At 55.0% G+C, this 21,936-nt stretch overlaps 10 protein-coding genes across 10 annotated transcripts; 5 read left to right on the top strand and 5 right to left on the bottom strand.

Annotated features, from left to right (window-relative positions):
- Positions 1 to 994: 994 nt before the first annotated feature.
- gfa1 (glutamine--fructose-6-phosphate transaminase (isomerizing) GFA1) lies at positions 995 to 3,498 on the top strand (the record flags this gene model as incomplete). Its single annotated transcript, XM_056690787.1, has 6 exons — positions 995 to 999; positions 1,069 to 1,139; positions 1,212 to 1,443; positions 1,572 to 2,965; positions 3,052 to 3,213; positions 3,278 to 3,498. 6 exons carry the CDS (start codon positions 995 to 997, stop codon positions 3,496 to 3,498), a joined length of 2,085 nt encoding a protein of 694 aa, XP_056540552.1.
- A 420-nt stretch (positions 3,499 to 3,918) lies between these two features.
- Positions 3,919 to 4,704, top strand: N7482_008662 (lumazine synthase RIB4; the record flags this gene model as incomplete). Its single annotated transcript, XM_056690786.1, has 3 exons — positions 3,919 to 3,961; positions 4,039 to 4,204; positions 4,305 to 4,704. 3 exons carry the CDS (start codon positions 3,919 to 3,921, stop codon positions 4,702 to 4,704), a joined length of 609 nt encoding a protein of 202 aa, XP_056540551.1.
- A 181-nt stretch (positions 4,705 to 4,885) lies between these two features.
- On the bottom strand, positions 4,886 to 6,114 carry N7482_008661 (proteasome core particle subunit alpha 7; the record flags this gene model as incomplete). The annotated part of the gene is made up of 5 exons (XM_056690785.1): positions 4,886 to 5,209; positions 5,287 to 5,613; positions 5,747 to 5,905; positions 5,985 to 6,050; positions 6,112 to 6,114. 5 exons carry the CDS (start codon positions 6,112 to 6,114, stop codon positions 4,886 to 4,888), a joined length of 879 nt encoding a protein of 292 aa, XP_056540550.1.
- Positions 6,115 to 6,774: 660 nt separating this feature from the next.
- On the top strand, positions 6,775 to 7,563 carry N7482_008660 (uncharacterized protein; the record flags this gene model as incomplete). The annotated part of the gene is made up of 2 exons (XM_056690784.1): positions 6,775 to 6,873; positions 6,937 to 7,563. The coding sequence occupies 2 exons, from the start codon at positions 6,775 to 6,777 to the stop codon at positions 7,561 to 7,563; spliced, it is 726 nt and encodes a 241-aa protein (XP_056540549.1).
- Positions 7,564 to 8,264: 701 nt separating this feature from the next.
- N7482_008659 (mating alpha-pheromone PpgA) lies at positions 8,265 to 8,594 on the bottom strand (the record flags this gene model as incomplete). Its single annotated transcript, XM_056690783.1, has 1 exon — positions 8,265 to 8,594. One exon carries the CDS (start codon positions 8,592 to 8,594, stop codon positions 8,265 to 8,267), a length of 330 nt encoding a protein of 109 aa, XP_056540548.1.
- An 831-nt stretch (positions 8,595 to 9,425) lies between these two features.
- On the top strand, positions 9,426 to 10,918 carry N7482_008658 (isocitrate dehydrogenase (NAD(+)) IDH1; the record flags this gene model as incomplete). Its single annotated transcript, XM_056690782.1, has 5 exons — positions 9,426 to 9,455; positions 9,515 to 9,600; positions 9,675 to 9,739; positions 9,835 to 10,738; positions 10,831 to 10,918. 5 exons carry the CDS (start codon positions 9,426 to 9,428, stop codon positions 10,916 to 10,918), a joined length of 1,173 nt encoding a protein of 390 aa, XP_056540547.1.
- A 909-nt stretch (positions 10,919 to 11,827) lies between these two features.
- N7482_008657 (18S rRNA methyltransferase BUD23) lies at positions 11,828 to 12,734 on the bottom strand (the record flags this gene model as incomplete). Its single annotated transcript, XM_056690781.1, has 2 exons — positions 11,828 to 12,647; positions 12,712 to 12,734. The coding sequence occupies 2 exons, from the start codon at positions 12,732 to 12,734 to the stop codon at positions 11,828 to 11,830; spliced, it is 843 nt and encodes a 280-aa protein (XP_056540546.1).
- Positions 12,735 to 12,950: 216 nt separating this feature from the next.
- N7482_008656 (uncharacterized protein) lies at positions 12,951 to 13,731 on the top strand (the record flags this gene model as incomplete). Its single annotated transcript, XM_056690780.1, has 2 exons — positions 12,951 to 13,020; positions 13,094 to 13,731. The coding sequence occupies 2 exons, from the start codon at positions 12,951 to 12,953 to the stop codon at positions 13,729 to 13,731; spliced, it is 708 nt and encodes a 235-aa protein (XP_056540545.1).
- Positions 13,732 to 14,434: 703 nt separating this feature from the next.
- On the bottom strand, positions 14,435 to 18,576 carry N7482_008655 (GTPase-activating protein BEM3; the record flags this gene model as incomplete). The annotated part of the gene is made up of 2 exons (XM_056690779.1): positions 14,435 to 15,045; positions 15,123 to 18,576. 2 exons carry the CDS (start codon positions 18,574 to 18,576, stop codon positions 14,435 to 14,437), a joined length of 4,065 nt encoding a protein of 1,354 aa, XP_056540544.1.
- A 962-nt stretch (positions 18,577 to 19,538) lies between these two features.
- N7482_008654 (mitochondrial distribution and morphology protein) lies at positions 19,539 to 21,761 on the bottom strand (the record flags this gene model as incomplete). Its single annotated transcript, XM_056690778.1, has 3 exons — positions 19,539 to 19,670; positions 19,736 to 20,961; positions 21,020 to 21,761. 3 exons carry the CDS (start codon positions 21,759 to 21,761, stop codon positions 19,539 to 19,541), a joined length of 2,100 nt encoding a protein of 699 aa, XP_056540543.1.
- Positions 21,762 to 21,936: the final 175 nt, after the last annotated feature.

Raw genomic sequence — 21,936 nt, 5'->3', positions numbered from 1 at the left:
CCCCATTTTCAAGTTTCTGAACACTGTAGAGTCCTCGAAGAAAGGGGAAACGCGCGATGGATGTTGCCCCTTTAAGAATTGCATAGTCCCATAGTCCCATAGTCCCATAGTGCGGGATTCCCGAGACTCGGCAGCCTTCCACGGGGATCTGCCCAAATAAGAATGCTGGTTCACTAGAGCAGCTATCGGCACATCCTGCCTGCCTTAGCTTGTATGGGGATCTAGTATGAGAATTCTGGGTTCATTAGTCCTCCCGTAGTTAGTAGTTCGTATTCGAATTGTGGGAAGGCTGATCGCGGGGGATGGACAACGACGAGAGCTTAGCAGATAGTGACAGTGAGAGTGGTCAATTGAAGCATGCTGACTCCGTACAGAGTACAGGATCATCCATGGGCGATGGTCTTGTTATGGTGTTGATGATTTGTTATGAATAACATGTTGATTATTTTGATTTCCCGACAACCAGGCAGAGACCGGAAAGTGGGTACCTGAGGCCTCCTCCGTCCGCCACTCCTATTTGCCCGTGCCCTGCCAGGAAGCCCCTCCCCTTGGGCCATGTTGGGACCTCCAGCCATGGGAGGGGAGAAGAGGTGAGACATGATCGGTGACGGGGCTGACGCATTGGCCCGGCAGCTGCTCGGGTGGACACAGTGGGCCTGGGACCTGACAAGAGAGGCGAGAAAAAGGCTAAGAATAAACTGTGGTGTTAGTGGTAGAGTAATTCAGTTATTCGTAATTCAGTAATTCAGTAATGCAGTAATTCAGTCCCAGTCGCCCCTCCCTTCCCGCCAGCTCGTTCCCTTCTCGACCCTGTGTATAAATACGATTCGGCTTCGCGCTGCTTCGTGCATCTTCCCTTTCCTTCCTCTCCTCCCCTCTTTCTCCTTCTTCCCCTCGTTCCCTCCCCAGCCACCCCTTCACCCACTCTGCTTAATTTGGCCCTTCTCTTCTACGACTCCAATCGCTTGCATCTTCTCTGTTTCAACCGCCCATCATGTGGTACGTCGCTCCTTCTCCCCCTTCCCCCAATTGGTCGGGGCCCTCATATGCTCACTTTCTCTCTCTTAGTGGAATTTTTGGCTACATTAACTACCTCGTCGAGCGGGATCGCCAGTTCATCATTGACACTCTGCTCAATGGTAAGCTCTAGCACCATCCCTCCCTCTCTCTCTCTCTCTCGCCAGGGAACTGCTACTGACATGAAACGGCAGGCCTGTCGAGGCTGGAGTATCGTGGCTACGATTCGGCCGGTATGGCCGTGGACGGGGATAAGAAGAATGAGGTGCAGGCATTCAAGGAAGTGGGCAAGGTCGCCAAGTTGAGGGAGCTCATTGCTGAGAGCAAGCCCGACATGACCAAGACCTTCGAGTCCCACGCTGGTATTTCGCACACCCGCTGGGCAACCCACGGCACCCCCTCCCGTCAGAACTGCCACCCCCACCGGTACGTCCCATTTCCATTCTCGTTGCAGCGGGTTTTTCCATCCCTCGACTCATGCCTCCCTGGAAACACACCGGGAGAGTGAGATGCATAAGGATCATCTCGGGCTAATGCGTCTCCCTCGTTGACAGATCCGATCCCACTTGGGAGTTCGCCGTGGTTCACAATGGTATCATCACCAACTACAAGGAATTGAAGGCTCTGCTGGAGACCAAGGGCTTCCGCTTTGAGACAGAGACTGACACCGAGTGCATTGCCAAGCTGGCCAAGTACTTGTATGACCAACACCCCGACATTGAGTTCACTGTCCTGGCCAAGGCCGTGATCAAGGAATTGGAGGGTGCATTTGGTCTGTTGCTCAAGTCCGTCCACTACCCCCACGAGGTCATTGCGGCCCGCAAGGGTTCGCCCCTGGTCATTGGCGTGCGTACCTCCAAGAAGATGAAGGTGGACTTTGTCGATGTCGAATTCTCGGAAGATGGTGCTCTTCCCGCGGAGCAGGCCTCCCAGAATGTTGCCCTCAAGAAGTCGGCCACCAGCCTGCTGGCCCCACCGGACAAGTCGCTGCTGCACCGCTCCCAGTCGCGGGCCTTCCTGTCCGATGACGGCATCCCCCAACCGGCTGAGTTCTTCCTGTCCTCCGACCCCTCGGCCATCGTGGAGCACACCAAGAAGGTGCTTTACCTGGAGGATGATGATATTGCCCACATTCACGAGGGCCAGTTGAACATCCACCGTTTGACCAAGGATGACGGTACCTCCAATGTCCGTGCCATCCAGACCATTGAGCTGGAGCTGCAGGAAATCATGAAGGGTAAGTTCGACCACTTCATGCAGAAGGAGATTTTCGAGCAGCCCGAGTCCGTCGTCAACACCATGAGAGGTCGTCTGGATGCGGTCAACAAGAAGGTCACCCTGGGTGGTCTTCGCCAATACATCTCGACCATCCGCCGCTGCCGGCGTCTAATTTTCATCGCCTGCGGTACCAGCTACCACTCCTGCATGGCCGTGCGCGGTGTCTTCGAGGAGCTGACCGAGATCCCCATTGCTGTGGAGCTGGCCTCCGATTTCCTGGATCGTCAGGCCCCCGTGTTCCGTGACGACACCTGCGTGTTCGTGTCCCAGTCCGGCGAGACTGCTGACTCGCTCATGGCTCTTCGCTACTGTCTTGAGCGGGGTGCCCTGACTGTTGGTATTGTCAACGTGGTCGGCTCGTCCATTTCTCTCCTCACCCACTGCGGTGTCCACATCAACGCTGGTCCCGAGATTGGTGTTGCCTCCACCAAGGCCTACACCTCCCAGTTCGTAGCCATGGTCATGTTCGCTCTGTCCCTGAGTGAGGACCGTGCCTCGAAGCAGAAGCGTCGGGAGGAGATCGTAGAGGGTCTGGGCAAGGTCTCGGAGCAGTTCCGGGAGATTCTGAAGCTGAATGAGCCCATCAAGGAGATGTGTGCCAAGTTCTTCAAGGACCAGAAGAGTCTGCTCCTGCTCGGCCGTGGTGCCCAATTCCCCACTGCCCTCGAGGGTAAGCCCTTTTCTTTCCTTCTTTTTCTCTCGTCCCTGGCACGGACGATTCGCGACGAGTTGCTAATTGTTGTTCTCTCTGTGTAGGTGCTCTGAAGATTAAGGAGATCTCGTACCTTCACTGCGAGGCCGTCATGTCCGGTGAACTGAAGCACGGTGTCCTAGCTCTCGTGGACGAGAACCTACCCATCATCATGATCCTAACCCGTGACAAGCTGTTCACCAAGTCCCTCAACGCCTACCAGCAGGGTGAGTCGTTGCACCTCGATCATTCGATTGCCCCTTGTTTGTACAGCCACTAACTTAGCGCTAGTTATTGCCCGTGGTGGTCGCCCCATTGTTATCTGCAACCAAGACGACCCCGAGTTCTCCTCGGCCCAGACCGAGAAGATCGTCGTTCCCAAGACCGTGGATTGCCTCCAGGGCCTGTTGAACGTCATCCCGCTGCAGCTGATCTCGTACTGGCTCGCTGTTGGCGAGGGCTTGAACGTGGACTTCCCTCGTAACCTGGCCAAATCGGTCACGGTCGAGTAAACTGGGGGTTTCGAAGAAAGTATTCAAGTAGACGACTGCGATGATCTCTTTTCTATCTTTAGGTGTTATTGTCTCTTTTTCTTTCAGGTTATTCGGGAGAATGGAATCTTTAATTTTGGGTTAACCCCTTTGTTCCCTTCTTTTTTCCCCTTTCTATCGTAACGATTCTAAAGTCGTGCCGTTGCCGCTCTGCTCCGTACTGGATCTTGATTAGGGTTGGGCGCCCCACGAAGCTCTAGTGTGATTTTGCCGTATTCGGCGATCACATTCCGCCTTCCCCGCCCACGTCTCTCGATGCGGGACGGCGCTCCTCGATGTTTTTGTCCTCCACACGATTTCAAACAACTTCGCGGGCTGAATTGTGCTTAAACCTGTCTGCTCTTTCTTCATACCTTCATACCGGATCAGTTCCTCCCCAAAATGACATCTATTAAAGGCCCCGGAGCGGCCCAGACCCTTGATGGTGAGAAAACACCCCCCGCCCCTAGGAGACCGGAACCTCGAAGAGGCCACACCCCGACTGATTGCGAAGCACTACAGGCTCAGGACTGCGCATTGCAATTGTTCATGCCCGCTGGAACACAGCAATCATCGATAACTTGGTGGCAGGCGCGAAGAAGAGCTTGCTGGCATCTGGCGTGACCGAGGAGAACATCACCGTCCAAACGGTTCCCGGCAGCTACGAATTGCCCATCGGCGTGCAGCGGTAAGGCCATTCCCCTTCTAATTCTCTAATAAGCCTTCCGAACAGACCATTCTCGTCCTGGGGAACACGCATGGAGCTAATTAAAGCCTTTCGTCTCTAGACTATACGCCGCTTCCCAAGTCCAGGCGAGCTCCACCGGCGAGGGCATCAGTGCTACCGACCTGCTTTCATCATCGACCACCGACCTGAGCAAGTCGGGGACCTCAGCGACGCCTAAGAAGCCATTCGATGCCATTATCGCGATCGGCGTCCTCATCAAGGGCGCCACGATGCACTTCGAGTACATTGCCGACGCAGTCAGCCATGGGCTGATGCGGGTGCAATTGGATACGGGAGTCCCGGTCATCTTTGGCCTGTTGACTGTTTTGACGGAGGAGCAGGGACTAGAGAGGGCTGGGTTGGGCAAGAGCGGGATGCACAACCACGGCGAAGATTGGGGTAGCGCCGCCGTGGAGCTGGGCGTGAAGCGCCGAGATTGGTCGGAGGGACAGATTCTGTAGCTTTCCGGTTGATTTCCTAATTCGCCGGTCTCGCGTCCTGCACAAGTAATTGGAAACTGCAGGCCAGCTATTGTTGCGTGGGCTCTGAAAATTTCTACTGGAGCAAAATTGGCAGCAGCATCAAATTAATCTCGTAGACATTTCGTTCGCGGCTTGGTCCTTGTCTATTATGCGTCCACCTTCACTCTTCCATCTGCTCCCCTTGACCCTTGTCCTCCTCCTCCTCCTCCTCATCCAGAGCCCGCCGCGCAGCCTTCTCGGCTTCTTCCCGGATGTCCTGGGGCACTTCCTCATGCCGGCCCTTGGTGGGGCCATCGACCGAGCTGATCCACGTCATCTCCAATTCGAAATCCTTGTCCTTGCTATCTTCGTGCGCGACATAGATGATGCGAGCCGCCTCCTTCACTCCGTCGAGCAGAGACAGCTTCTCGGAGCTGAGATCCAATTTCTCCAGCTCGGCCTTGGCCGCCTGCCGTCCCTTACCGGTGGCAGCACCATAATATCCCTACGTTGCCCGTCAGTCAGCATGATCGGTCCCAGAACAGAAATTGGGAAAAGAAATTTCCTCTCGAATGTGCATACCCAGTAAAGCCCACTGGGCTCAATCATGTATAGACCGGGTCCCCCAGCCTTGGCACCCTCGACCTTTCCACCGGCGCCCGACTGGGGTCCCTGGCCGACCTGGCCATCGACCGCCAGCTCTGCCTCGCTATCCCATCCACCGACAATGGAGGTCACGCCGAATGGCCGGACGCTAGAGTAAAGAGTATATGCTTGTACGTACCCGCCGAGGCGATTGGCGAGTGCGGAGGTCGGGATGGGGCCCTTGTACACGCCTCTCCACGAGGAGGCTTCGTCGCGAGCTCGGGAAACAAAGTGACGGCCGTCAGGGACGAGACCGGCGGATACCTAGACCCAAGATGAGAACCAATTAGCCTTGGACTTGCCCGTCTCGCAGAGTGATAACATCAAAAGTAAGCACCACCCGATCCCTGGTTCGGGAAGAATGGAGGACGGAAGGGCGGGGAGGGCTCAGTCTCACAATGCCAACGTGGCGATCAACGGTCGCAATTCTCTTATTCGCCCCGGGTTTGAGGAGCTTGCTGGTGATGATTTTCTCCACGGCCAAGACGACGCCGTCCTTGCACCGAATGCCGATAGCTGTGCCGCCGTTTTCGACTGCCTTCACGGCATACTCAACCTATGGGGGTTCGGTCAGCTGCACGAAGCTTATACGGAGCCCACTGCTGCCGCAGCGTCATTCATGGAGCAGAGGGTACCTGGAAATTCCGGCCATCGGGCGAGAAGACCGAGTTGGAAAGATCATAGCCCGTGCCGATTGACGTCTAACCCAGGGTTCCATTAGCTTTCATCGAGCGGACTGGTGGACAGGGAGAAAGGACTTACCATGGTGATGGTGGATGTGTGAAGCAAGACGGGTCTTCCAGAATCCGGGACGTCAGAAGAATGAAGTTGTAGGTGAAGTAGACGCGATGGGGAGAGCTCCCCCGTCGGGGCTGAAGCTGCGTCACGGGGGCTGCCTGGGTCACCTGACCTGGCCGGGCATTGGCGTCAACCCGATGGCTCTCCATGATTCGGAGTCGGATTGCATAGTTCTCCGCTTTGTGTTTGACGGAGCCACAACTTGCGACTGGCGATCTCTCGTCTGCCTGGGCCTCGCTGGGACTGGACTATCCTCCTGGATGTCCCCTGACTAATTTCTCTGACTAACCTAGTTCGCGGTGCGGCCCAATCTATTTGAACCTCCTCCCTTGGGCATCGCGGGGTCCGGAGGAGGGGTCTCCCTTTCATCACATTGCGTCTTTGCTTTACCATACATCCCCTTTTTTTTTTTTTTTTTTTTTTCGCTCTCTCGATCCCCCACTACGCAGTACTGGCGTCGAGTCACGCTTTCAGATCCAGTGCTCGTGTTGTCTTTTGGCTCCCCGTGATTCCCCCGAAACGTGTTGATAGTGACCGTCCTCTCTGTCTTGATATCCCGTGGCCTCCGTTCTTCTCTCTCCTTCCTACTCTTTTTCTCCCTTTCTTTCCACTCAACTCTTTATCATCATGTCTTCTTCCATCCTACACCAGTGTCCCTTTTGCGGCCATGTCTCCGACATCGCCCTTGCCTTGGCTGCCTTTATCGAGAACCCGCACTGTGCCCAGGTAGTCTACGCGTGACCGCTTGACCTGATCCGAGATTGTGAGCCTGACCAGCAACATGTCTAGTGCGGATTATCCGTGTCGGAAGGCAACGGGAAGCTCCAAGACGAGCTATCCGCCCTGTTCGACCGGCAAATGACAATGGAGCAGCGCGCCCCCTCCCCATCCCAGCCCGACCTGGCCGCGTCGCAAGCCCCCATCTCCTACAGTATCACCCAGCACTACCATCACTCATCCCACGTAGCTCCTTCTCACCCCGTTACCACGGACCCCGCCATGGCCCTCCACGAGATCCTGGTGCAGCATGGACTCGACCCGAGCACTCTTTCTCCTGCCCAGCTCGATCTTGTGAGAAATGCGGATCCGGAGCAGCAGCAGCGTTTGATTCAAACGTGGCAGCTGTACGCGATGCACGGACAGACCCGGACACAAGACCTCGAAATGAACGACTCGGAGCATAAAGGGTTTGCGGAGCCCTATATGGTGTCTGGTTATGAGGCCACGACCCTGCCAAATGAGCCCTCGACCGGAGAGCCCTACGCTGCGTCTACAGACCCCGTGTACAAGAGTCAGAACTGGTGCGGGTCGTCGGCGGGACCCATGGAGTCACAGTACGGGCTATTCGAGGAGAGGCATCGGTATCAGACAGCATGTGCTGGGGTTCAACCGCCGCAGTGGCTGTGCCCGAACTAAGGTTTCTGTGCTCTCGAGAACGCCCTGCACTATGATGATGATGATCTGATGATGATATGAGCCAAGATAGTCGGCATATCTGTACACATAGATCAGAACAATGACTGCAGATATGCTCCTAGATCCCTATGTTACCCATCTCCTGTCCTATCAATTGACTGGGGCTCACATAGCCCTTTCTCCGCTATCTACCAGGAGTGATATCCAAATCCGTACGACCCTACACAGGCGAGGTTACAAGAGAGCCGAAATGGCCATGGCGGATCTATCTGGGCCGTATGCACGTTACCCGAGAGAGACTATGCTCCAAGAATTTATCTACGCAACACTGCGGTGTGGAGATCATACTCATGCGTTTCTTCAGACTGGATAAGTTTCTGATCTGTTCATCCCTTGGACCCTTCCTCGAAACAAGCAGACAGCAGAGGTCGTCATGGCCAATAAGACAAAGGAGTGTTCGCCATAGACAGGTCCCCAGAATTTCCAATGCCCACAGGGGCTTCCTCGGGTAATAATGATACCAGAATTCAGAGTCGAACAGAGAGTTCAACATAGTTATGCTGGGCATCAACAGTGGCGTTGACACGCTTGCATGTAATGCCACGAAGTTCCCGAGGGATTCCAAACGCATATGACACACTGCATCAATCGAATGGGTAAGACGAGCATAATGATCGGGAGTAGAGACTCATTGCTTACCTTTACTCCTCCTCATCCATGGCAGCCAGGGTCTCGGCAAGGGCATCAGCAGAGCGCTTGACCTCTTCGACGGCCTCGGCAGTACGCTTCACCTTGGCGCAGCCCTGGCCAGGGTGGGCGCACCACTTCTGGAGAGCGGCCGGGTGGGCCTCCGCCATGGCCTCAGCCAGGGCATCGGCGGAGCGCTTGACTTCAGTGGAGACGTCGGCGGTGCGCTTCATCATGTAGCAGCCTTGCCCGGGGTGGCCACACCATTTCTGCATGGTGCGGCCCGCTGCAGCCTGGGCGGTGGTCGCGGCCATCAGGGCAAGGACAATCGAGAGAACCTTCATGTTGACGGGGTGGAATGAAGGGATTGGGAAGAGGGTACGGGGAGGCTTTGTAGCTCGGTGGTGTCTGATGTGTATTCAAGAGTGTGAGGCGAAGATCGTTGGAAGTAGATCGTGGGGAGGAAAGGCATGGCTCCCAGCCGGACTTTATACACCTCTGGAGCGAAAGCAATGCCTTCCCCTCGTCTTCATGGCTGTTGTATCAGTCAAAGGCTTATTGAGATGTGATTGAGACCCGAATTGGGACATCGGCCGTCAAGTCTAATGGCGAAATATTTGATTGACCAGCTCAAGACCAGCCTGGCGGGCTGCTCCATTCTGCCGATGCCGTGCCTGGGGGCCATCCCTGCGGAGGTTCTGGCAGGAGACAAAGGCCTCGTGGTGATGTTGACGCAGAGGCAGAGTGGAGTCGTGGAGAAGGGAGGCCAATCATCTCGGAGATGGAGGATGTCCGCGATAGCCTAGCCTTTGTTCCAAGTCACCCCATCAGGAGTCGCGGCTGCAGCTCATTCCGAGAGGGTAGTTGAATAGGAAGCAAGGAACCAAATGTTTGGGAAGAGTGGAACAAAGGCCAGAAGAGAGAACGGGGAGGTAATGGCCGAAGAGAGGGCCATAGAAGGCGGAGAGGGAAAGGCGGGCAGATAAGATCGGGCCGCTGCAGCGCGGCGTCGGGCGATGTCCACTACGCCGAGCCCATCCGGGCCTTTTTTTTCCGGTTTCCCTTTTGTCTCCTCTGATCCTTCCCCCTCTCCAATCCCCGTTTCCTGGCACTCTACCTCCTCCTGTCGACCCATCTCACTCCTCCCCCGTGTCTAAGAACTCGAGTGATCCAAAATGTTCTCTCGCACGGCCCAGCCTGTCCGGGTACGTGATCATTGGGCTGCCTCCTCCTTGGCGCATTTCTCTTGTCTAACCGAGTTCAGACTCTGCTTCGCAGCGCCTCCGTGGCTCCCACCTTCGGTCGCTCCATTCCCGCGAGAAGTACGCCCATTGACCCTCGAGAATGCGCGTGTGTTTTTCAATTGGTCTTTTTGTGACTAACTGTTTTTCTCTTTTTTTTTTCTCGCGATCAGCCTTCGCCAGCGTGCAGTCTGACATCTTCAAGCCTACCAAGTATGGTGGCAAGTACACGGTCACTCTGATTCCCGGTATGCTATTCGTCGCGGATCCCCCGATCGGTCTCGGCTGTGGACCTTGGATCTTGCTGCATGCGACACGGACTGGGTTTGCTGATGTTCACTAGGTGACGGAATCGGTGCTGAGGTTGCGGAGTCGGTCAAGACCATCTTCAAGGCCGACAACGTGCCCATCGAGTGGGAGCAGGTCGACGTGAGCGGTGTGGACACGGGCAACAAGCACTCGGAGGAGCTGTTCAGGGAGTCGCTGGCCTCGCTCAAGCGCAACAAGCTCGGTCTGAAGGGTATCCTCCACACCCCTGTGGAGCGGTCGGGCCACCAGTCCTTCAACGTCGCTCTCCGCCAGGAGCTGGACATTTACGCCTCCATCTCGCTGATCAAGAACATCCCCGGTTACCAGACCCGCCACAAGGACGTCGACCTGTGCATCATCCGTGAGAATACCGAGGGTGAGTACTCCGGCCTCGAGCACCAATCGGTGCAGGGTGTCGTCGAGTCCCTTAAGATTATCACCCGCGCCAAGTCTGAGCGCATCGCCAAGTTTGCCTTCAGCTTCGCCCTCGCCAACAACCGCAAGAAGGTCACCTGCATCCACAAGGCCAACATCATGAAGCTGGCCGACGGTCTCTTCCGCAGCACCTTCCACAAGGTCGCCGAGGACTACCCCACCCTGGAGGTCAACGACATGATTGTCGACAACGCCTCCATGCAGGCCGTGTCGCGCCCCCAGCAGTTCGATGTCATGGTCATGCCCAACCTGTACGGTGGCATTCTTTCCAACGTCGGTGCTGCCCTTGTCGGCGGTCCGGGTGTCGTTCCCGGCTGCAACATGGGCCGTGACGTCGCCGTCTTCGAGCCTGGCTGCCGTCACGTCGGCCTCGACATCAAGGGCAAGGACCAGGCCAACCCCAGCGCCATGATCCTCTCCGGATCTATGCTGCTCCGCCACCTGGGTCTTGACGAGCACGCCAACCGCATCTCCAAGGCCGTCTACGATGTGATCGGCGAGGGGTAAGTTTCACGTTCCTCACCAGACCCTTCTCCCAACCACCCCAACGCGATCTTTGCCATGAACCCTCGGATTACTAACGTGTTGGTTACAGAACGACTCGCACCCGCGACATGGGTGGTCAGGCCACCACCCATGAGTTCACCCGGGCTGTTCTGGACAAGATGGAGGCGGCTCTGTAAATTTGAACCCCGTCGCCTTCCCTCCTCCTCCTCCTCCTCCTCACTGCTACGACGGGGGTTTGTCCCAATCGACTCACCTACGGTGGCTCCTGCAGCGTCTGGGTCGACTGGGGGAATTCCCAATTATGTATTATCTTTCTTTCTATTTAGCTCGCGATGTCCCTTGGCAAGTTATAGCAATAGACACCTTTTGAATACCAGAGTTCTGCACTCCTCCCTTTCCCTCTTCTGATTCGCGCTGCCCTGTATCAAGATGAGGTAAATCACATCCCTACATGGGCATTAGAAAAGTAACCGTGGTTAACAATATGCTATGGGCTTCAGGTAATTCATATGGGGGCTATATCAGCTCCAGGCTTATCTGTAGGATCCGAGAGGACAGACCTCCGGCGAGTGAAGGGAAGAAGTCGTGTTGTTTCAGAAAATGCGTAGGAGACTACTGATAGGGGCCATTGAGCCATGGAGGTCTTCTAGATAGTTCAAAATAAACAACCCTTGTGCCCACGAGGCAGCACCAGTACAGCAAACTTTTATGTTTTTTTGGTTTTTTTTTTTTTTGCGTAGACAGAGGGACCAGAAGGGGCTCTGACCTCGGACAAATCGCCGCTTCTTTGGTCTGAATTCGATGCGCTGGATGCGCTCGTAGGACCCTAGGCACAACGAGTGACCCTTCAGGATGAGAGAAGTCCATGGAGAGGATTGGGGATGTTCCAATGCGCGGCCGTCATCGCCCGGTTCCGCAGTAGACATGTTGAAGGTATCGGTATCAGCGGGAAAAAGGGTATCACAGGTATTTTGAATGGCCTGCAGGTGGGCATGGCCAACCGGGTGATCACGGTGTCGCCATCTATGTGGCGCTAAATTTGAGCACCCGGGGAGAATTCGTTTGCATCGACAGGTAAACAGTGATCAGAAGGCTATACGTCGCTTCCGGCCCGTATACTTGGAGTTCGACTTCACCACCTTCCCCTTCTTCTCCATTTGCTCCTTCTTCTTCATAATCCAAGCCTTATCGCCCTTTCGAGGCGGACCCCGGGCATTGTGCACCTCCATAGCCTTTCTCCGCGCATCCAAGACATTGACATCATCCATGCCGTTGACAACTCCAGTGATATCGCCCTGCAGGCCGCCACCGCCGACGGTGAGGACAAGGTAGAGTTTGCTGTTCTTAGTACCGGGGTCATCCTCCAGCATGCCAGCCCCGAAACCAGCCTTGATGGCCGCGCCGCTGATCATGCTTCGCTGAATATCGTTCTTGGGATAGAACTGGCAGACCGCCCGTCCACCGCGGCGTAGACTGGCGTAGAGACCTTCGAAAAATCGCTTGAGACGACCCTCGGGGCTGACGTCGCTGGATTCCGCATTGCACAGCCACTGGATAGCACTGATACTGATCGCGGCATCAAACGTGCCGGGCCGGAAAGGAACGCCTTGTCCAATGTCGGCGAGGAAGAGATCACCCTCGACTTCGCGTTGTAGTGCTACGTCCAGCATGCTGGGGGCGATGTCCATGCCCACCCAGGTGTGTGGCCCCCCGTCCTCGGGAGATACCTCAGACAGAATTTCGCCTGACAGGCCGGAGCCACATCCGACATCGAGAATCAGGGAGGGAGACTTCAGATCGAGGAGCTCGAGAGCGCGGTGGGTCATGTCGGCTTGGATATTCCGGATGCGCGACGATGTTGTATACTTGCGGGACTCATTGTCGTTGTAGAAGAGATCGGGCGGGCTGTGATCGCAAAATCAGTCAGATGGAAGCATGCGAGGGGTCTCACCGGGGAGGATCAACTTACAGAATATCTTCGGGGCGCGACATGGTGGCTTTGGGGGGAACAATGACCAAATGCGACAAGGAATTGAAAGCGGATGGCTGCGACTGTTAATTTTTTGGGCGGGGTGGCCGCCTGAAGGATCAGGCACCCAATACGAGAGCGTCATGACGGTTCGCGACAGACACCTTTCGCTTCCCTCCCCGGCCCTTCCCAAACCTTCGCACCGCCACCTCCACAGCTGCTCTTGACCGCTCTTCACCATGTGGATCCTACCGCTGGTAGGGTATTTGGGGGTGATTGTTGGATTCGCCTTCCTCACCCTCGCCATCGGTAAGCTAGCCAGCTAGCTCCGAGTCCCCCGGCTCAAGAGAACACAGAGACTCTAGGACTAACATCGATCCAGCATCGGGACTTTACTATCTATCCGAGCTCGTGGAAGAACACACTGTTCTTACACGCCGACTCCTGGGTCGCTTAATATACACCATCATCGGCATTCAGGTCCTCCTCGCGATATTCGACCGATTTCCCATCTCGCTCTCCCTCCTCAGCATCCTCTCCCACCTCATCTACGCCAGCAACCTACGCCGCTTCCCAATTGTCAAACTCACTGACCCCCTCTTCATTCTGTCCTGCGGGTTGGTCCTCCTCAACCATTGGCTATGGTTCCGCCACTTTTCGAAGCCGCTCCCTCCCTCCCGGCGCAACGAGACCAACTGGCGCCAGCCATACCAGGTCGACTATGACGACATGCCCTCCTTCTCCGAAGTGGCGTCGTATTTTGGACTATGCATCTGGCTGGTCCCATTCGCTCTCTTCGTTAGTCTGAGCGCGGGCGAGAATGTTCTGCCCAGCATGGGCTCCGAGTATGCCACCGGGGAGCATGTCCCATCCGGGCTGGGCCATAGCCGTGGGCCTTCAGAGGGCAAGACGAAGAACAAGGGAATGGCGAAGGCATTGGTGGACAACGTGCGGGACTGGGCTCGGGAAAACGGCGAGCTCATGGGTTTCTGGCGAGGCGAACGCACGCGGCGCTTTTAGAGGCGCCGGAGACGAGAATATTTACGGTATATAATGAACTGAGTTTGGTTATGCACAGCTCCTCAGGATCTGGACAGTTGGGAAGTAATATTATGAGATAGGACGTATACTGTATCAAGCACTCGGACATACAACCGCGCTATTGAGCGCCTGAAAATCAAGTCGCTGAAAGTCAAGCCCTCGGGCCAGTGGAAGAGTCGGTCAAAAAGAGCCAATGGGAAAGCAAAAGAAAGAGAAAGAAAGAGGTAAGAAAAAAGGTTATAAGAGCGAAAAAGAAAGAAGGGGTATAACGGTAGATCTGTGCAACGGTAGATCAGTGCCACGGTAGATCACAAAGAAAAAGAAGAAAGAAAAGTCATCAACGGGAGATAAATAGTTCCGAGGCCAGATATCAAACCTTGAAATATTGCAGCCTCATCCTGATTACCATTATCATTAAACATTCCCTCGCGATTTTGCTGATGCCAAGTGGATGGTGAAGTCGTTATTCCGCGTGCAAGTCATGACCTGTCAAAAGGTGGGTGGTGGGGCGTAGAGGGTTCTGAATTTGCAGCATGATTGTAAGGTGACAGAACAACACGGATAGGACTGAGCCTGCCAAGTGTTGCTCCAGGCGATTATTTATTGCCTTGGTGGACGGAGAAGTCTCCAGGTGCTGTTCGACGAAAATGAGCTCGGGTCCCCAAAGCGTTTTGGGCAATCATCACATACTGCTCTCCATGAAGAGCATTGAGCTCTCCCGCCTCTTCGACTTGGCTGAACGAGTGTCGTCCGAGCTGGGAATCAGCATCCCATTCAAGGAAGAGTATTGACCCGAGGCTCCTGGGTGTTGGTTGTAGGTTTCGTTCCTGTAACCAGCTTGTTCATAAGATGGCTGCATTGGAATGAAGCCTGTCTCGTGCGGAGCACGGGAGTTGTCAACATGACTGGCCGAACCATCTCCAGGGCCACGGAATGAGGTCTGGTTATAGGAGGGGGTCGGTATATCCGAGAACATCTGGTGGCGCGGAGAGCGAACATCATCGGGGGACAGACTGTGGTCTACAGTCAGCTCCACCGCGGACGAGCGGGAGCCGGCGTCGCCAAATATGCTATCAAAGTCGGTGAGGAACATCGAAAATACAGGCGCCGGAATGTTGAGGGTGGGAGCAAAGACAATGCCCACGTTACGGACGGTCATCTTGTTCACATCCGAATTGTTGACAATCTCAATCAAAAATAGAGACAGCGCACGCAAGAGTGAAAGGTTCGGCTTTGGCAACCGGTGAATCAGTGCGTTGAAAGCGACGACCTTCTTCTGTCGATCATCAAGTTCTGTTGAAAATTCACTAATTAGCTTTTTAAGGTTTGATGAATCGGAGGGGGAAGAGACAACGGAATGTGTTCCATACCAAGAACGCGAAGGAAATCCAGATGGAGTTCTCGAGTCAACACTGTTGTCGGGAGCTCGCGCAAGTACTGCTTGAAGAGAGATGCGACAGCGTGGACATCGTAATATTGATCCCCCGTCAGGAAGTTAACATCACCCTCATTGTTGAACCGTTCCTTCAACGCCTTGATCACAACATTGGAGCCGCTCAGGCGGAAAATTCCTTCTTCCAAGGCCGCGTCCTTAGCATGCAGGTATTCGATGCAACGGTAGACCACAGCAGGAAGGTCTGCTTCAACACCTTGAGGACCGCAATCCTGTACAGCCTCCGCCAGGGGAATACCAAATACAGGCTTGACAGGCTCTCGTCGCTCGGCTTGCGCATTGGTTCCTGTGGATGCCTCATTGGCCTGTGCAGCCAGATCAAAGGAGGACCTTGTGCGGAAGCCCCAGATGCTGCGCTTCTTCTCTTTAACGGACGTGGTTGTGGTCGTTGGCTTATTGCCCCAGGCCCCCACATCCTGGATGACTGTGCCGTTGGTGGGCCCCGAGATTATCTTCGGGGATTGCAGGCCTGGGTCCACACCGGATTGATTCAAGTCTCGGAAGTCAGTGGACAGAGCGGCCGGGATTCGTGGAGATCGAGGTGCATGATCGAGAGAGGAACCAAGAATAGGAGGCTCAGCTGCAACAGTATCATCAAAGCTGAACCCCTGGACAGAGCCACCTGCTTCTTGATCAGGGCTCTCAACCCCACGGCCAGATTGCTTGTTTCCGCTGTTGAACCCCTTAGGTTTGGATACAGCCGTCGATGAATGTTTGGCTTGGGCTTGTGATTGACCCTTCGACGATCCATTTCCCCGGCTCTCGCTATCCGAAGAAGGCGGCTCCACGTACTCCATCAGCGCATCGACCCACTTATCACGCTCCTCATCACTTTCAGCGCAAAGCACATGGCGGACAAGCGCTGATGAATCTTTCTTCTTCGGCTCCAGGACAAGGAACGCATGGCGATATTGATTCTCGGAGTCCTCTTCGGCGCCCGGGGGCGAATTGCTCTGACAGCTGGAATTTTGGGACTGTTTGCCAATCTGCGCATGATGAAGCCTGATAGTACCCATATGGGGTCCACCCGGGGACTCGAAATACTTCAACTCGGGCCCTTGCAGCACAAAGTAGCGAGCTTTCCAGCCGCCAAAGTTCTTGCCTCGCTTGGTCAGATAGCCTTCTTTTCTGGGTTTCCCGTCTGGTCCTCGGGGCATGTCAAGATTTGCTTGGCCGTGACCTTTCAGGAGGCTCGTCTCATCGTCACGAGGTTCAATGGCGTCGTTCGTGAGGAAGTAGCAAATGACCAATGCTGCTTTCTCATCCATGGGTGTATCCAGAAGACTGTCGAAGTATGCATTTAGTGCGGCGCGGCGCGCATCAACTTTGGCAGGGGAATGACCACTGAAAACGCTGCGATCAGGCAGTCTGCCAGCGAAAGTGGCCAATTGTCGTATCTGGTGATCCAACTGAGGCAGAGATGCAATGACCTTTTCCACTCGCCAGAGTTCTGCCATCTCGGATCTGGAGATGACACTCAAAGTGAAAACAGGTTCCTCGTCCAAAGGTTTGGATGCCATATAGCTATTTCTGGAGGGTCGTAGCCGCGAAGAGGACACTCGAACTTGAATGAGCGGAAGTGCATTCGGAGGAAGCAGGAGGCCAGGATATTCGTCTGAGACCAGTCCCTGGTAGATGGTATTATCAGGGAATCGGGGAGATCTCGGGCTGTCTATCTTGACGGCCGGATCGATCGATGGGATTGGACCGCCAGGTCTTCCACTTATCATCTGAGCGTCACCAGGTGCAAAATTGGAGGGGTAGTTCGCAGCTCTTGGAGAGATGGGCATGCCCGAGAGGTTATATCCTGCCTGAGATGACATATCTCGGGGCATCCGGGGGAGGGGAGAGCCGATGGGCCGGTCCTCTGGCCGTGGGCTCAGCGGCAAGCCGGGACTCTTCGGCATGGAAACGATAGAGCGTCCATTCGATGCCATAGGGTTGGAGCGAGAATTCAAGACCGACCCCAGGGACCCCGCTGCGCCAACGTTGGGTGGCGATCTTGTTGCTAGTTCACGAGGGACTGTCGCTGGGCTGGCAGAGGCGGCATCCCGAGAGCTGTGCTCGATCTCGAATTTAGCAGCACCCACAGAGCCGCGAGCGCCCATCTCTTTCTGTAGGACAGTCTCACGATCCCGATCATCTTCTTCACGTGTCTTTCTCCTTCCACGGTCCAAGCTCAATCTTCCATCCGCGTCCTGCACATCCCCGTAGTCGGAATCGGAATCAGGATCCGCTGATTCTTCGCGGCCATGGTCGCCTTGTCGCAGGTTCAGGGGCGCCGGTGGTGGCTTGCGACTGGGCTGCGGAAGCTTCTGTAAATCGCCTCCGACCGGGGATGAAAGGCTTGCCACTGAGCTAGGACTTGCCGGGCTTCCTCTGGGAGGAAGCCCGGATGTCGCAATAGGTGGAACCACCGTTCTTGGCTGTTCAATTTCTCGCTCTTCGCTCTTCCTCTCGCTACTCGGAACCGAGTTTGCCTGGTCGACAGGGGAGTTATCCGCGGCCAAGATTGTTCGCGGTACCGAAGTATCAACCCTTGGCAGTGGAGGGGCAGCGTCCTGGAGCTCTTTGAGTTTCTTTTTATATTTCTCCTTCTCTTTAAATGTGCGATCCAGGTCCTTGTTGAGACCCAGGATGAGAGTTCGTTGTTTGTCGACCAACTTCCACAGCTGTGAATTCTGCGAGGCGGCCTGGTGTTTCTCCCTCAGGAGGTGCACAATCACAGCCTCCGGGGAGCCAGCAGCACTTATCAGATTGCTAATGTCGGCCGGACTCAAGGAATTGGCGTCAAAAGTCGATCTCTGGGAGGCAGAGGACAGAGAAGAGATCGCGGAATCGATCGAGGAGGTGCGAGGCATGACGCGGTGGGTTGGACGTTCGCCGGGTGCCGACAGCACAGAGCTGACGGAGGACGACGCGGAGCGATCGGGCTCGGCCACGCCAGGCGGTTTGGCAATATTTCCATCGCCGCGTCTGACGGCGATAGCTGCCGGATCAACACTCGTCATATCTGGTGACTGGGAGAGAGGGTGGGCAGAGTTCGAGGGAGGCGCAGGGAACGGCACATTGGCTAGGCGCGAAATAGGCGACCGGTTCTGGGAAGGAGATGGGTTGGCGCTGGACCTCGGCGAGAGCGGGCTTTGAGAGACGGGCGAGTCTTCGTGTCGAAACGACTGAGGCAGCGTGGTGTGCAAAGGCGAAGGTGAAATATGGCGGGAACCAGGAGGCCCAGGGCGCGCACCCATGTCGGATCGCGCGCCTAGGTAATCCCGAGGGATGAGACCGCTGTTCAGAGGCGGGTATGCCGAAGGTTGAGGTTGGTTTCTGGAGGGGCCTGGCAGGTCCTCTTCACTGCCTCGCCGCGACATGGTTCAGGGATCAGCATCAGAGGAGGGGGGGTGTCGGGGGAAGCAAAGACCCAGGAGGGGGGCGTGGGAAGCGGGATGGCGGGTCCCTAGAGAGCTGAAGCTTGGGCAAAAAGAAAGGGGGCGTGTCTCAGCCAGAGAGCCGGGACTTTCTTTCCCGGTGGTGGGGAAAAAGAGGAGGTTGAAGGCAAAAAGGGGGTTCACTGAAGTTCCTTTGTGTTTAATTAATTGTCTGTTTAGTCGTGAATTCCGCGGTGGAGCCACGGCGATCCTTGGTGTCAGCTAAACCAGAAACGAGACATGAGGGCTTGGTGGTGATCCGCGTTGTTTCGGGTGTTCCAACCCGGGCGATTGAGATCAGAGACGGTTCCTCCAAGGCACATAAGACAGACAAGACCAAATCATAGAAAAGGCTGGCAGGATTCCTGGTGATTTGATACAGCCACAGTGAGACATCTCACGGGGTTTCTATGACGAGTGTATGAGGACAAGGGTGCCCCAGGCACATCACCAAAATCAAGAGTTAACTAGTGGAGGGGGTTACTGTGCCTAGTCTTGCTGGTAGCCAAATATTCAGCCAAGGGCAAAGCTGCTGCTGCAAGACCAGTGATAGGCAACAACACAGGGTGGTTTATATCGACTTTATGAAGAGCATCCAAGATGGTGGCAGTAAAGAAAGATGCGACCCCGCCGAGAATGCATTCGTCGACACATGAAGCTCTCCAACCCTCGATGATCAGCAGGAGTGGACGCGAGCGAGGCATATAATACAGACTGTGGGAAATAGAGAGGCAACAAGAGAGGAGCAAGGTCTCGCCCCCAGAAACAGAGAAGGATAGACCATGAAATGCACCCGACTCCACAAATGCAAAGGTGGCTATGATACAGAACCCTCCAACGCCAGCGAGATGGGCCCAGAGAAACATGCCGGAAAAGAGCCATGGGGGAGATATAAATGTACAAAATCAGGCGATGTTGCCCGCCATGCCCAAAAAGATAGCCTGGGCAGCCAGCTGAAGAGACCAGAATCCAACCTTCTTGAATCGCCGCTTGCGGGCTTGATCGTCCACAACATCTCGTGCGAACGCGTCATAGGTCTGCCAAAGTATGAGTATATATGATTGATATAGAAATGCGACGGGGAATGATCCAAGATACTTACCGCAGCGGACAGGTCGTCCATCAGGCCACTGTCAAAGATGGTCCAGCTTCCATCAAAGTCACTAGCGCGCTTGACAAGGCGGCAATTGATGGGGATAAAAGTACGTTTCGAGTTGATGTAGGCGACAATAGGTCGAATGAGAGCGTTGTTGATATAGGAAAGATCTCGGGTGAAAATCGGAACCGCAGCCCGGACGTTATTGAGGTTGACACGCAGGTCCATGGCAAGGAACCGCTTGTCGGCTTCCGACAAGGACTCTGGGTCCTCCCGAGATCGCTGGGACAAAGATTCGGAATACTGATTTGAGGTGACGGTGGCTTCCAGGCGGTCGTAGAAATCAACCATGACTTTGGCCAGGCTTTCATCGTTCTCAGCCGGTAACATGATGTCGGCGATAATATCTACGGTACCTTCGTGAATCCATGAGAACGGGCCCTGGACACCTCGATTGAGATGGTCAATGTTGAGCCCGTCGACCCGGATGCGGTTATGTTTTTTCCAGGGACTAAGCTTGCCATCTTCCTCCATCCCATCAGCCAGTCGGGCCCCCGTGAAGCCATGGGTTTGACGAGGGTGAATAGTAAACAGCGAGTTGTCAAAGGATCCGGACATCATATTGGCGGACAGAAAATCGTAGAAGAGCCATTGCTTTCGCAGCTGAGGAAGGTCGCAGGAGAAGATGCTGACAGAGAAGGGCCTAAAATTATCAGGCTGATAGATTGAAACCAATACATCGTGCATCTTGAAAGAGTCGATCTCAAAATCCCCAGGGTGATGCTCGTGGCGGTATGACAAGGGGTCCAAATCTTCCGCTGGCCAGTAGACATGACGGCGATCGACGACGCCGCGAATGCCCTTCACCTCGACATCCCGGAGGGGGCCTTTTCCGTTAAGCCACTTCGTGAACGACAAGGTAACGTTGACGGTTTCGATGGATAGGTCGAACTGGGTATAATTTGTATCTTCTTCCTCGGACGGAGCTGACGTATCCTCAAATTCGTGTTCGTGTTCGTGCTCACCACGAGCCGCAGCGGCGGCTGCAGCGGCGGCCGTCGTGGGAGAGCCCTTGCTGACATGCCCTGTTCCTTGCCCAGGCCGCCTCGACACAAAGACATTTTTGAAAGTAATCACTCCATTTCTCCATTTGGGAACGATGGCGGATTCAAAGACAACTTTCACTCCAGAAGACTTAGTAAGGTAGCTGCCCACCCATCCGGCAAGAGTTTCTGCACAATGATTAGCATCCATGCAAGTTTCGCCTGAATAGAGGTCGGACACACATACCTTGCGCAAACACCGTATTAATAGCAAGAATTAGGAGTGAAAAGAATGTGGTAGTTCCAACCACTACCCAAACCACATGGCCCAGAATAACCCATGAGAAAAGCGCTGTTATCTCATCCAGGTTGAAGGGTCGTACGCTTCGGATAGAAAACCACTTGAATCGCACCTTTAGGCGCGACCAGAACCCAGTTGCTGCAGCCAGAAGCTCTTCTTTTGTTGGTCGATGTAAATGCGGCATATGCGGCAGGCGATCCATCAGGTGGTGGCGATTTGTGGAGGGAGATGTTGATTGATGAGAATATTGAGAGGGTGTGGCGTTAGGGGTCTGCGAGGAATGTTCATCGGGCTTTTGGACCTTCGAAGAATGGTCGTCATCCTTTGGTGATCTAGAGCCATCAGAAGAGGCTCCTTCACGTGGACGGTCGGTTGGGGTATGCAAAGCTCGCTTCCAGATGTACTGAGCGGCGAGCTGTTTCGATGGGATAATGCAGGCGGCACTAGTTTCTGCTGCTGAAGAACTATGAGATACAAGGACAAGGAAACCCCCGGAGGCAAACCGCCGCGTCAGCTGCGTGGACTGTCCGGGGGGTGTTGATAACCGTCTATGGCTGGCGAAAAACGAGTCAAAGGCCTTCCTGGAGGCATCGGGGGCGGGAACGCGATTCGGCCGTATGCGGCCTATGAATGGATATGCCGATTCCCAAAGATGGGCATATAGCCGGCGTCCGAAGTTCGAGGACATCTTTGCCTTTACATCCTGGGGTTTGCTGGGGGAAGCAGGAGAGAGGCCGAATGCCTTGGCCGAAGCTCAGACGGGGGGAAGCATGAAATCATCGGGTGTTTGTCCTGTTTGCACCGAAAAATCCAGCCGCCCACACTTCTTTTTTCGGCGAGGGGGTCCGGCCACTGATAAATTC

This window comes from Penicillium canariense, assembly GCF_028826845.1.
Source record: "Penicillium canariense strain IBT 26290 chromosome Unknown utg000006l_segment0_segment0, whole genome shotgun sequence".
Lineage (NCBI taxonomy): Eukaryota > Fungi > Ascomycota > Eurotiomycetes > Eurotiales > Aspergillaceae > Penicillium > Penicillium canariense.
This window is presented reverse-complemented; position numbering and strand designations above follow the sequence as displayed.